The following is a 14,730-nucleotide window of genomic DNA, read 5'->3' on the forward strand; positions in this document are numbered from 1 at the left end:
TGCCAATGGAAACAATATTTATTTGACCACCATTTAAAGTAGAGGTAGTGGGTTATGTGACAAACGAGCAGGTGTTTCTGTAGAACAGCAAAATTAAAATGCAAAATTCAAAAAGGAACACTAAAAAAAAAGAATAAATCATTTATCGTTAATATATATAAATATTTGTAAATGTTCAGCCATCTGAATTGGCCAAAAGAAAATTCGCAGAGCACAATACAACTCCATAATATTCAAACCATCAGATAAGTAATAGTTACCGCAACGATGACATGGACGTCATCAAAATAAAGTAATATAACTCTAGTAGGCTACTATTGCATCATCCATCATAGTTTGCACACGTGTTTTATAAATACTGAATTCGATTTTGCAAATGTGTGTTGGAGCGTTGCGGTGTCACATAGAACATGGCATGCTTGTGCATCAAGGGATGATGCGATGCGCCTGGTGACGGCCGTTTGGTTGCAACTTGTTAATGGAAGCTGCCTTGTCGGGAAGTGTGGTACTTATGAAGTCACAAACCTGCAACCCCTTCTCGTTCCAGTGCGGCACGGTGGACCAGGGCCTGTACGTGAACCTGACTGAGAGGAACCTGCAGGACGCCCAGCGCTACATCCTGATGCACGAGGTGGTGCAGCCCGTGGTGCCCGTCCCTTACTTCATGGAGGACAACAGCCGCTTCTCGCATGTGGTGGTGGACGTGGTGCAGGGCAAGGACATGCTCTTCCACATCATGTATCTGGCCACAGGTGAGAGGCTTTCTAATGATATGGTAATGGTGGGCCAAGGCCATCCCTTGCGACAGTGATGCCTGGCAGTGAGACTAAAGGTGGCTGCGTGTGTTCTAAATGCTAGGTTCAAGACACTGCAGGTGACACTACATGAAATGTTGACGGGTAGAACAACAACATTACCTCTCTTTGACTAGGGATGATTTGTTGCGGTCCGTGGCATAAGGCGGGTTTGCAGCAAGCCCTGTAAAGTGGAGGACCCGTGTTACTTGTAAATACCAGAAGGATTCCTGTGCCCTTGACCATACTAGCTAAAAAACTTTGAAGGGCACATAAGGTGGCATTTAGACTGTTAAAACAGCTTTGGGACGAGTGGGGGTCGTGATTTATATCATATCACAGGACTCATCAACATAAGCTCATTAAAAAGTTTCAAAGAAACAACCACAGTCTGGGGAACCCACCAATTTCATTATTTGATCGCAAATTCAGCATAAGCCAATATGAATTTGTGCGTGTGAATATTATTACTTGCAGTACATTTGTATGTGCAATTTATAAAAATGAATCTAAATATATTTAATTAAAGCTATATAGCTGGAATGACAAAAGGATGGATGAATGAATGGACGGACGGACGGACTCGGAGATCTGGCATCCGGATGTCCGTTTTTCATGGCAGTTTTATCCCTGCTTTCACATTTTAATTATGTCTTATGTCTTATGAATGCATGTATGTGGTATTCCTACAGCGCAAACCTACTTGAAAGGCAATGGTGGGCTGTGTGGGGTCAAAGACAAGCACAGTGTTAAGGGCGATTGCATGTTTATGAACTGTTAATGCGTTGTCATGTAGTGTTCTGTAAAGGGGTGTGTCTTCAATTCTTTCCTAAAGCGGAGCAGAGTTGGGGCAGTCCTGCAGTGGTGCAACAAGGGGGGGCCAGTCGGCCCCAGGTGGCACACGTTTTGGGGGCAGCGGCCTCCCCCCTGCCGCTCCTACCTGCGGCTGTCACAGGGTGGCAAACCCAGGAATCGCCAGAACCTCCTCCCGCTCGTACATTCATCCGCCGCGGGAGGCAAACACAGGGACCGCCACGGATGGGCCTAGCTACGCCACTGGTCATGATAAATACCTGGATGTTTTTACAGATAATAGATGCACAGTTGGAAAGAGCCTGTTGTGTTTTTTCTTCTTTACACTTTTTAGTGCACAGTCTGGCCACCAGAGATGATGAGCTTATCTTATTTTTTCTATTGAATGCACATTGAACCATTCAAAGTTTCAAAACATGTATTCATATTTGGTTTGATTCAGTTGGATTTTTCCAGCTGGCGACTACAGCAAATTGTTTTTGCGGCAAAAGAAAATGTTATTGGAAAAGCGTACAGTTCGGAGGATGAATTACGAGGCGCACAGTCAAGGGAAAACGCCTAACTGCGAATCCTTTGTTCTGTGAAAGGTCATGGGAGTCCATTTTAAGTGCTGATGAGAATCCACCAGCAAAGGTGCTGGGTCGTGTGCTGTCTTCTGAGAAAAAAATATATGTGCAGCGGTCCTGGAAAATGGCTTGTTTAGTTTTCCTTCTTATGCCAGCGTCTTTTATTTGTTTTATTTCACTTTATTTAGTCTTTCAGTAAATCTCTATGGTAACTAAAGATTATTTAGAGCAAGGGGATGGGTGTGGAGGAAGAAAACAGATTGAATACTTACGGTCATTGTAGACCAATGCTTTTACTAAACAAGCATTTGCACTGCAATCGGTCTCGCATTTGTCAGAGTTAGAGCTATTGGCCTTGTAAATGACAACGTCTTTTACCCATGTGCTTTGGTTTGCAGTGGAGGGGGTGTATGTGGTTGGAGTGCAATTATGTTGGTTGAATTGGAATTGTTAGTTGTGGAATTGTGTAGTGTGTAGTGTATTTGTTAGTTTTATCAATATTGTTGGCACTATTATTTTTATTATGTGCCTATTTGAATAGTAAAATTATTGTCACTTTAATGAGATATTATAATGAGAGATTATTAGCAAGACATATTTCTGTTTACTCTCCGATATCTAAATGCGTGACTTTGTTAGCCTGGGTCCCACGAAATCTTCGATATGCCAGATTGGCTAACATGATTCCTAGATTCCAAATACAGGTAACAGGCTGCAGCAGCAGGCGAGACATTTTACATGACATTTTACAGCAATGCTGCCATTGCAAGACAGAAAGAGTCTTCACTTCTTTTCATAGCTCTTTTCAAGTTTTGTGGACCCAATTCCGAAATGGTGGTAAACTTGAGAAAAATAATTGTATGCCGGAAGAGTTTACCCATTAAACAAGCAAATTAACCCTGCTCACCAGAGGAAACCATTCCAACAGGATACTTGGCAACATACTTCTACTCGGGTATTGCCCATTATATCGAATGAGGTCGTCCAAATCTACTGTATTTACCAGCAAAAGTGACATAAGCTCTGAGCGGGCTCAAATAACTATCTAAACCAGCTGTTTAACCCTGAACAGTACAAAGAGTGCTAGGGTGGGGTTGGCACCGGTGTTAAGACATTTAACCTGTCCATACTGCATGCAATAAGTAATTATTATAAAGCTATAGAACAAGAGGTAATTAATCACCAGGGCACTTCTTTCAGAAGCAGCAGAATAGGAAAACTCCCATGGAGAATATCATTTGATAAAAAAATAGCCAAGAGACATTTACTTGAGATGATCTCTGTCCATAGGACACAGCCGCACTCCCATCCAAATATTTACAGACAACAGAACTGTGTTTCCTTCTCGAAGTTGGTGTGCAGGCTGTATTTTATGTTTGAGTTGCTTTGAAAACCCAGGATAATGAGAGCTTTTAGTTACAAGCATGCCTGCAATTACTGAATCTTTCTTTTACTCCCATGTAATCCCTGCTACTGATGGTTATATGTGTTATTTTAAAAGCCCCATTTTCCCTCCACAAGAAGGTGTCGGTGCATTCTCGTATAGTATGAAATACAGGTAGGCAAACCCACACCCCTTGCCCAATCGCACACCTTTTGCCTCTTTTAAATAACCAGATGGAAGTGAAGTTGAATGGAGAGCAGCAAGGTAGGAGAAGGAAAAAGGTGGTTGAGGCTCTGTACAGCAAAGCGTGAGAGAGACATGAGTCCTAAAAGAAAGATGAGCAGGACTAAATAGGGTTCCATTTCAAAAGTTGATATCAGCCTACCACCACTGGCTTGTAAGTGTATATCACATAGAAATCAAGTAAATTTAGAATACAAATTGCTGAACTGCTAGGTTAACTACTGCTCTGTTAGAAATTGGGTTTCTGGTTTGCTAGGGCCTGCACCTAAGCCACGCAGAACCAACCACTCTAGTCAGGGTAAGGGAGTTACATACCCAATATAGCCCCTGCTCACCCCCTTGGTAGCTAGGCAGAGCAGTCAGGCTTATCTCAGAGGCAATGCGTAAGGCATCTGCACAACACACACACACACAGACAATAGTGACACACTAGGCAAACCACAAAAAGAGACTTCACACAAGGTTATATAAAAATATCCTTTGTATTATACACAAAACACATTAGACCCCAATCACATAAATCACTTTGCCAACCAGGCGATTATCATGACATCACATAGACAATAAATCACTTTGCCAGCCAGGCAATTATCGTAATAATGTACATCATAAACCACTTTGCCAACCAGGCAATTGTCACCATATCACATGTAGTACACTGAGGTAATCCCTCATAGGTTGCATATGTTAGAAAACATTTTCTGAAAATATTATGCCTAACATAACAGTGAGAGCCACCAAAGTAACTACTCATAGACTGCACATGTTATAAAAGAACCATCAGGAAAACATTAGCACAGTACATAATAGGTAGTTCCTACCAATGGTACTTTTTATCCTGTCACCAGGCATAAAATGCCAGCTTTCTGGTTACACATACATCACCCACTTTCCTTGTACACGAATCACCAAATGTTCACCCTACACACGAAGCCCTAGTGCTTCTGTGCTTCACTTGCAGGTTATATGGTAACTGTGCCCCCGGTGCAGGTAATAGCTGCCCCTGCGGGTCTTTTAGCAGGAATACAGTACTTTTACCAGCTTCCCGCAGGTGGCAGGTCTTGGAATAGAGCAAGCCCCTAGGGTAATTGGGGCCTCAGTCATGGATCCACCCTAACAGACTGCCTAAACGCCCGGCCCAAGCTACCGTCCAACTAGCACCTGAGAGGGGGGGCATACTTAGTGGCAGATGGTGTGGGAATCTTGCCGGCTTCCCCCCATAACATTGGACAAGAAGGCAGCTGCCCGCTAATCCACAGTGCTGCTGCAGGAAGCTCAAATCTGCGCCCGCATGCAGGCATCTTTACTGCCGCACGTCTTCTGAACAATGTCAGAAGGCCTGGCTCACTGGCCCTCATTGTCATAGAGGAAGCTGCGGCCCACTTCCAAGCTGCTGGGAAGACACACAGCTGTTCGACCTGGTGCGGCTGGCGCAGCTCCTCCTGCACCATTGGAAATTGGTACGGCTGATCTCAGCAAGCTCCTTTCTCTGGCCTCCCTGGGAGGCTGAGCCCTGTCCCTGGAGGCGTCAGCATTGCCTGGCAACACAGGGGCTCTGGCCTGGGCTTTCTTCTTCAGCGGTCCCTTGTTCGTCGCTAGGCAACACCTGGAGCTTCCCTCAGCAGTTGGCGTCTGAGCTCCGATTGGGGGAGCCGTCTTTCACTTGGGACTTCACGCAGGGGCTCTGCGCAGCAGAACCTCTTGGGGATTTATAAACAAAACACCCAATACACGCGGCAAGGGATACTCCAGCACTTCCCACATGCTGGCTGGGGGTCCGAACAGTCTTCTCTCCCGCAGGCTTCACGATATAGCACGGCAAAGCCGCTTGTACCTTTTTCAAACCAAGCGCTCAGGGAAGATCCCTCCATGTGAAACACAGGGGAATTCCAAGCAATAAGGCACTCTTATAGGTTTTTTGTTTAAAGAAAACAAAGGTAAAGAACAGACCAGTGCTTCTCCTGCTCCAGCCAGAAGCAGCAACCTCAGGCCTACCCACCCCACACACCAGGGGCAGCACTCCTGACACAGTTCCCAACCCTCCACATACAAAATTAACCAAACAGTAAATAGAGGGTCTAAGGGAATGTTTTAAGACCTTGCATGGATATACTCCCCTAAGATAACTTGTAGAACAAAACAACTATCCATGGGTCTGAAAGGTCTACAACAAACCTATTGTGCTGTAATCCTATAGTGTCAAGATGCTTCAAAAGGAGGCATAAAGATTTTTACTAGAAAGGAAAATCCTTTAAAAAGGACGGATACCCATCACTCACCGAACTGGCATGCTTCATCATCTGGGTTCTCCATCCTGGTTACTTAATCATGCAACCAAGGGCTACAACATTCTCACTGAGGGAAGGGAGCTCACAAATGTTTTCAATATGTAGAAATAAGTGAGAAACTACAGACGTGAGGAGATATTCTCTAAATGTGAGTGATGGATGCAGTGCATGGAAGTGAAAAGTGATGTTAAAATTGGTAGTGGAAGAAATTCGTTTTTTAATAAGTATCTGCTACTGACCAAATTAAAAACAGTGCAAAAGCAGTTTTTAACAAATTAACTGCCTAGATGTAACTGGTTCTGGTCTACATGTTTCAGCCTTCTGGGATATTAAATTTATCCTAGACCTTCCTCAGGACCACAATAAATATTTGCTACTGCCTAGTAAAACAAATTAAATTGAATGGACAAGTGAAAATTCAAGGTTGGAATCAATACAACCAGAGAAACCTGATTTGCAGGTATGACGATCCTCCAAAAGTGACAGGATATTGTAAAATCTCTTATCTTCCGGGGGATGGACGTCACCTCTCTCCCCACCTCAACGGCCGCCTGAGGTACCGACGGACAGAGCGGGGCCTCCATTCCTGAGCTGTGGCCAGGTGAACTGAGGTCCATCCCCCAGAAGATACGGGAATTAATAATATCCTGTCACTTTTGGAAGATCGTCATACCTGCAAATCCGGTTTCTCTGGTTGTATTGATTGCAACCTTGAATTTTCACTTGTCCATTCAATTTAATTTGTTTCACTACGCAGTAGCAAATATTTATTGTGGTCCTGAGGAAGGCCTAGGATAAATTTAATATCCCGGAAGGCCGAAACATTTAGACCAGAAACAGTTACATCCATGCAGTTAATTTGTTAAAAACTGCTTTTGCACTGTTTTAATTTGGTCAGGAGAAGATACTTATTTAAAAAATGTTTTCTTCCACTACCAATTTTAACATCACTTTTCACTTCCATGCACTGCGTCCATCACTCACATTTAGAGAATATCTCCTCACGTCTGTAGTTTCTCTCTTATTTCTACATATTGAAAACATCCGTGAGCTCCCTTCCCTCAGTGAGAAGGTTTTAGCCCCTGGTTGCATAATTAAGTAACCAGGAAGGAGAACCCAGATGATGAAGCATGTCACTTCGGTGAGTGATGGGTATCCGTCCTTTTTAAAGGACTTTCCTTTCCAATAAAAATCTTTTTGCCTCATTTTGAAGTATCTTGACACTATAGGATTTCAGCACAATAGGTTTTTTGTAGACCTTTCAGACCCATGGATAGTTGTTTTACCTTCAGATTACGCCAGGATCCGTCGTGAAGTCTTTTGTATCCCTGAGACTTCTAACAGGAGGCCAGCACACACAAGCCCTTGGAGATTCCTTCACAAGCAGGATACCAAAGCAGGGCAAAAATAGTCAGTCCTGTTTCTCCACCTCAGTCGGAAGTAGCAACTGCAGGCCAACCCACCCCTCACTCAGAAAAAGCAGCGCTCCTTACACAGTCCTATCACTCTTCTTCATGGCAGGGTCCTCTTGTTCCTTGAAGCAATCTAGTGTCCTGGGGTTTTAGGTGTAATACCTATACCCTAAAATGTCATTGTTCTCTTTGTGGCAGAGTCTCTGAACCCAGTCCAAACCAGTCCTGTCCTCCCTTGGCTCACAGGCAGCAGAGACAGCATTGTAAAAAAGGAGTCACAGCCTATTCAGGTGCAAGCGAAACTCATCCCACCACTCTAAATGCAGACCAGATCTATTCAGCCCTGCGATGAGTAACCCAGGCCAGGCAGGGCACACCGCAACCCCCCCACCCCAGTGACTGTCTGGAGTGAATGCACACCCCAGCTCCTGTCAATCAAACACCAGATGCTGAATACACAAACAGCCAGAGGCACACAGAATGGTAAAGTAAGAAAATGCCCACTTTCTAAAAGTGTTATTTTCAAACACAGAATTTAAAAACCACATTCACCAAAAGGTGTGTTAATACATTCTGAGTTCAGAGAGCCTAAACTCAATTTTCCTATCTTGCCCCTAAGGAAAGTTACATATGTAAAAATGTTACAGTGCAACCCCAATGATAAGCCTATGGGATAGATGGCCTTTCAACAGTGAAACACGAAATACACAGTATTTCATCATCAGGACATGTCACACACACCAGTACATGTCCTACCTTTCACATTGACTGCACCCTGTCCATGGGGGTACGTTGGACATACCTTAGGGGTGCCTTTCATGTAAGAAAAGGAAAGGTTTGGTTGGGCCTGGCAAGTGGGTGCACTTGCTGGGACAACATGCCAATTTACAAATACGCGTGCAAACACTACAGTGGCAGGTCTGAACAGGGCTACTCAGGTGAGTGGCACACCCAGTGCTGCAAGCCCTCTAGTAGCATTTGATTTACAGATCCTGGCACGCACTGTGCACTATACTGGGACATACCAGTAAATTAAATATGGCAATAATAGATCACCAATCATTGTCACAATTTTTACAGACAGCATATGCACTTTAACACTGGTCAGCAGTGGTAAAGTGCCCAGAATCCTATAGCCAACAAAAACAGGTTCAGTAAAATAGTAGGCAAAAGGTTTGGAGATGACCCTGTGGAAAGGGCCAATTCCAACATGCCCACTCTACAGACTGACCACATTGAAGCATATGCTTAACCTCTTAACGTAAGTGATATTTAAAGGTGTTTATTCCCCTAAATATTATATCTAGGACACTTTTAACTCACTGAACACTCATGCCAGCTCAGTGAATATATGCTTACTTCTTTTATTAACAGCCATTGATCATGGTGGGTGCGATAGAAACGGAGAAGTTTGTTTCTTACATGAGCTGGGAGCAGCCTGTTTATTGAGTTCCCTCTGGTGGGAACTCAATAAAATCTAATTCCAACCCATGTGTTAATGTGGGTGTCAGGGAGGCGGTTAGTGTTTACGAAAGACCAATTCAGTATACAAAGCACAAACACTATTATGCAACTATGCGAACCCCTCTGCCATTCTTTGACGGAAAGAAGCTATAATGATGTTCTGTTTCTCTAGGGCACTTAGTTGAGAATGGAAAGCTGCACAAGTGGGGGATGGGAGGAGAGTGGAGGCTGTAAGGCGCTGTATGCTCGGTCACTCGAAGAGTCTGTCTGTTGTCAGCAACCAGGCTACAACAAGCCGCTGCCGACGCCCGATACCAAAGACAGACACAGCCCTCTGAACGGGACAAAAGCAACTCCACACAGACCCGGATGCCTGAACACTGTGCATGACACCCAAGGAGAAGTGTGCAAGAATGGGCTAAGCAAGTGCTATCTTCTATTAGAAAGCATACTTTGAACGCAGTGTCTGTGGGAACAGAAGGGGTGCAGGCAGTTCAATAGAAAAATAGAAAGCGCTGCTGAATACCAGCAACCGGAACACACACATCAAGCTAAACACACGCACCGGTGAAAGAAACGAGACAGCCTTGCCATTACATTAATGACATCATTGCGCATGACGTGTGGCCACCTTCTTATATTTGGACAATATGCATTAAAAATAAACCCACAATAGCCACACGGGAGGAAGGAGAAGAGGCCATCGCACGCTATAACAGTGTGATGGCCAAACAAAGTGTTCTCCTAGTGAAATCGCCAGGGAGGGAGCTAAGCACACAAAGGAGGGACATTTAAACAAACGCACCAATAGCAAGCCAGTATTTCTAAATGACACAGATAACAACCAATGACAATCGGTGGGTGTGCCAAAAGCCCATAGAGGAGATACAACAGGTCTTGCAGCCAGAGCAAGCGCTGCCGAGGCTCGACTTAAAAGATTTGTCTCTTCTGATGTTTGCAAAATGTTGTGCGTTCCCCATCCCTTCTATGTGAAGAATAAGAGGGAGTGATACCCAGAAGAAAAAGCCAATAGAATGTTAAATCCTTTCCATAAATATTTTGGGCCCAATTCATAAAGGTAAACTTAGACCTGAAGTCTAGGTTTCGACCTGAATAAATTTAGACCTAAAGTCTAAGGGCCACATTCACAAAGATACACTTAGACCCGAAGTGTACGTTTAGACCTGAAGTCGAAGTTTACCTTTGTGAATTGGGCACTTTGAATCCAGATGTGTCATTGAGGTGTTACATTCAGGGTTTTCTGATCTGCAGGTATGGAGTAAATAATGTGGGCAGTTACACTGTAATATGCTGCGATATGCAAGCTTTTAGGACCAGTCAAAAAGGTTTAAATGTGACCCTTTGTTTAACGGACAGCCAATGGAGAGATTTCAAAACTGTTCTGAGGTGGATATTTTTACAAGGCAAGTAATGAGAGGTGCAGCGAAAGTTTCCACTCTTATGCATTTGATAAATCTTTTGATGGTAAGACTTCCATGCATTGTGCTGGAGTCATTAATGCATGTGTGGTTGCCAAACATCAAAAATCAAGTGAACCCCAATATTTTCAGACATCCCAAAAATTACCTTGGCAGCTCAGCAATTTCACTCCAGTTGATCTAGCAGCTAGAGACCACCTTCTTTTCTTGACCCCATGTATTTAGCAGAGTATAAACAAAAACAATCAAATAGTGACTGGGACCACTCAACAATTAAGTTCTAGGTCAGAAGTATATTTAAAAGATTTATTACCGGAAATCTCATGAAGCATTACAGAAAGTAGATTAAGAAATGTCATAAAGGCTCAGAAAATTCAAAATCAATATCAGAAATAATAATCTTAGAAGAAACTATTCCCTAAGTTTAAGTGTCATCCTCATAAAGAGTTCTAAAAGCATTCTATGTAAGAAAAATTCCAACAAAATCAAGCAGAGATTCATGAGTAAAATGAGAAGTCTCCCCTGGTCTCTAAAACCAAGGGTTGTTATACACTATTTATGCACAAACAATTAGCAAAACTGCAGATTTAGCATGACATGATCATAGGTAGCTCACTTTGGCAAATGAGATTTGATAGCATGACAAATATGAATTCTTAATACCAACCCATTTCTTAAGGAAAGGTCAATCCCTCCTCTTTCTCTTAGCAACATTAGACCAAAGATGTGGCAATACACTGAAATGTTTCTAGACAACCGACTTTACAAAGCACTTCTTCAGCTGGTGTACATCAGCCGGTGTACATCAGAACCTCCAAAGGAAGTCCTTCAAAATGATACATAGGAAAAACGAAGAAAGTTTCATTCACAACACATGCTTTCTAACCAGTGATATTGACGTCATCCCTGTCATGTCAATAGAAACTGTGAGGAAGGAAAGTCTGCAGCAGGTCTCTGAGTAAGAGGGGAAAATAAGCAGGAGCAGGGTAAACAACAAAACAGAAACAGAATCAATTTCTAAAAAAATGGTGTCTCGCTCGATAATGTGACATGAAAAAATTATGTTTTAAAAACTCTTTTCAACTACATTTGATTAAAGTGTAATGCCATCAGTTCAACTGTTACAATGGTGTGCAACTTAAAAATTAAAGATTCACACAAATAATTTATTGCAGTTTTGCACATTAAAACATTAATTTTCCAACCGCCTCCCCTGATTATTTTTTAATCGTCATTAAAAGAACTCTATTAAACTTTATTATCAGTTATTGATCAGTTAATGGATGTCTTCACATTTTTAGGCAGTCGATCACTCTCCTCCATCATCTTTAATTGATGTTAAACTCTATCCTTATATTCTTCCATTTCTAAGTCTATCTACATTTCCTAAGTTTGGTTATTAGTCACACACCCTAACAATTTAAATAGAAGAAATAGAGCAATTGTGCAAATCATTATGATTATTACAGTTGCTAGAACTGATTTAAGAATTCCTCTGCCAATATTACTTAGCCAATTGCCAATTTTACCAGAACCTTTCTCTGTTTTGCCAAACCAAGTCCCTACAGCTTCCCACAATCCTGGTTCATCTAGTAATTTAATCACAGAAGTTAAGTAAGTCATATTATTAATGAGAGAATCGAAAGCTCTGCTATGACCCAGTATGTATGCACAACACCCTTTAGCCTTAATTAACTTAGACTTCTCTTTCCTTCGCCAAAACAATATCTAAAGCAAGGCGATTTTTAAATAGTTACCGCTCATATTATCATTATTTTCTCATTCACCAGCTTCAAAGTTCCTGAGGTATCCTAGGGAAGACTACCCACTACTGTGGATAATCATCTAATCTTTATATCATTCCTCGCCACTCCTACAGAAGGAACAATAACCTCTAAGATATCTCATATTATTTGCCCAAAACTCTATCTCACTCTCTTCAAGCCAGATTCCTCTTCTAATTGTTTGACATGAAATCTCCTAGGAAAAGCAAAAGCCAGATAACATGAACCTACCTAATTTCTCAGATAACATGATCCTACCTAATTTCTTGGTAAATAAATTAAAATAAGCAGTTTTCATACAGACCTAATACATAATACATCCCTCTCATTATAGGTTCTCCTCCAGTTAAAAGGTTCCCATTAACTTCATAGGATTTATTACATTTACTCTCTCCTACAAATTCTGCCTTGTCTCTATTCTTCCTCTTCATTCATTTCTTCTGAATCAATTTTCTGCTCCTTTAACCTTTTTACAACTCTTATTCTGCTCTCATTATATTCCTTACTAACATCCTGTTCCTCATCACTCAAAAGACACAAATATTAATTTACCAGATTAATATTTTACCTGTTTTGTTCAATTAATCTCAAACACTCAACACAATAAATTTCACTATGCTCTTCTCTAATACTCAAATTATCTAAAGACACATTGAAATCAGTTAAATAAAGGGAAAGAAACTTTTCACGATTAATAATAACATATAGAATATTACAAGACAATGCATAAGAAATCATTAACGAAGTATAGGTAGAATCTTCCCTAGCTGATTTTAGGAGGTAAGCACATACCTAACTCTACTGACTCTGATAATTTCTACATACTCCCTAACCATTCTAGTGTACACAATACCTGTAACATTGGATAAATGCTCTTTATCTACCACTACAAGTTTATGATCTTCATTATTTGTAAAAACATCAACATTTTTGGTATTACGCCTTGAAACATGTCACAACAGGAGTCATTGGGCACAACAACAGTTCAATTAATACAATTAGTGTTGTAATCAACAATATTATCATCACAATTGGACTGCATTTGTTGTTATCCATTTCCATTGAAACAAAAGCAAATCTTTTGTGGCAAAAGCAAAAAACTAATAAAAAAACAAGAAATTGTTCTCACAGTAAAATCTTTTTTTCAAGGTATTATCAAGTGTTTAGCCAGTGATTCAAGAATGAATTCGGATTTAGTCGTTCAAAAGTTCAGGTTCAGTCTCTGGAAAATTATTTCATTCGCAAACATTATTTCAATTCTCTTTCTGTTCTTTGTCCTTTAACTTGGTCAAATCAAATCAAATCAAAAACAACTTTATTCGGTTTCACGTATAGAAAACCATAAAAGTTTCACAACATTCAAATCTCATTTAAAACATGATACAAATAAAATTACATACAGAATAAAATTCATATTAATAAAAAAGGAAAAGGACGACCCGTAGTGTCACTCATATACTAAACATTAAAACAGAGAGTGCCTTCTACCAAGTAGGGTTGCTAATGTTCCAGACAGGCCCTGGTTCTAACCGTAGATTTCAAATAACCCACGATAAAAAATATACAGTCAGGCTTCAGAAGTTGCAAATACAGAAGCGCTGGGCGAACCTGGTTAAAATTCAGCTTCTTTAAAAGGGGAAATAAAAAATATCTCCAGTGTACCTCATAAAATTTACAAAAGTGTAGCAGATCCTGTGGAGACAAACCGTCACAGCCACAGGGTGCTAACACCTGTCCTCTACTGCACCCTTTTGGAACAGCGAGTAACAAATGAAAAAGATCCAGACGAAACCTGGCCAATAAAAAACGCTCATATGTAGACAGTGACCCCAGGAGATAAGGCTCTGTGGATGGATTTGTTTTAGCAACAGGAATTTGAAGACACTGGGTTTTCGCACTTCTAGCTCGTCTCTTTCAAGTTTCCTTAAACTGCTAAAAGCTTTCTTGACAAACTCCACATCCTTTTGTACCATAGAATCAGGCTTTAAGAAAAGTTCAGGGCACCCCAACTCTTCAAAACAACTTTTAATATATTTCAGCCATGGTATTCGGGACATGTGGTCAAGGCTCATACATTCGGATATAATCTGCTGGCTGAGGGCTAAATCCTTATTCAGCCAACACTTTAGCCAGAACACTAGGGGGCGCAAAACCAAGGTGTCACATAGGAAAGGCACCCCCATTTCCTCATGAGCCACCAAGTTCGATAAACCGCTTGGCAGGCCCAGCAAGTGCTTTAAAAAAGTGTTCTCAACCACCTGCAACTCGTCTGTGGCGATGTGCCCCCAAATTTAACTACCATAGCAAGCTGTGGCTACACTTTTAGCCTGATAGACTTTCAACATGGCTGCAATTGGGCGCTTGCCCATCTTTGCAGCAAAGTTGAAAATAGCAGCATTTACTCTTGTAAGCGCCCTCTTTTTCTTCTGAATAAGGGGCCCCCACTTCAAACAGTTATCCAATAAGACCCCCAGGTATGAAAAGACAGTCGTCAGAGGGACCTTCTAGGGACCTACTGCAAAGAGAAACTTTTTCTTGGGCCG

The 14,730-nt window shown here is 41.6% G+C and overlaps 1 protein-coding gene across 2 annotated transcripts in view; it reads left to right on the forward strand.

Moving 5' to 3' along the window:
• The window catches only part of SEMA5A (semaphorin 5A), a 1,729,347-nt gene that overhangs the window by 1,091,623 nt on the left and 622,994 nt on the right, over nt 1-14,730 (forward strand). For both annotated transcript variants that reach the window (XM_085606095.1, XM_085606096.1), the window contains one exon: nt 548-752. In XM_085606095.1, coding sequence (XP_085462221.1) covers nt 548-752 — 205 coding nt within the window. The remainder of the gene's footprint in view (nt 1-547; nt 753-14,730) is intronic.

This window comes from Triturus cristatus, chromosome 5_1 (assembly GCF_964204655.1).
Source record: "Triturus cristatus chromosome 5_1, aTriCri1.1, whole genome shotgun sequence".
Lineage (NCBI taxonomy): Eukaryota > Metazoa > Chordata > Amphibia > Caudata > Salamandridae > Triturus > Triturus cristatus.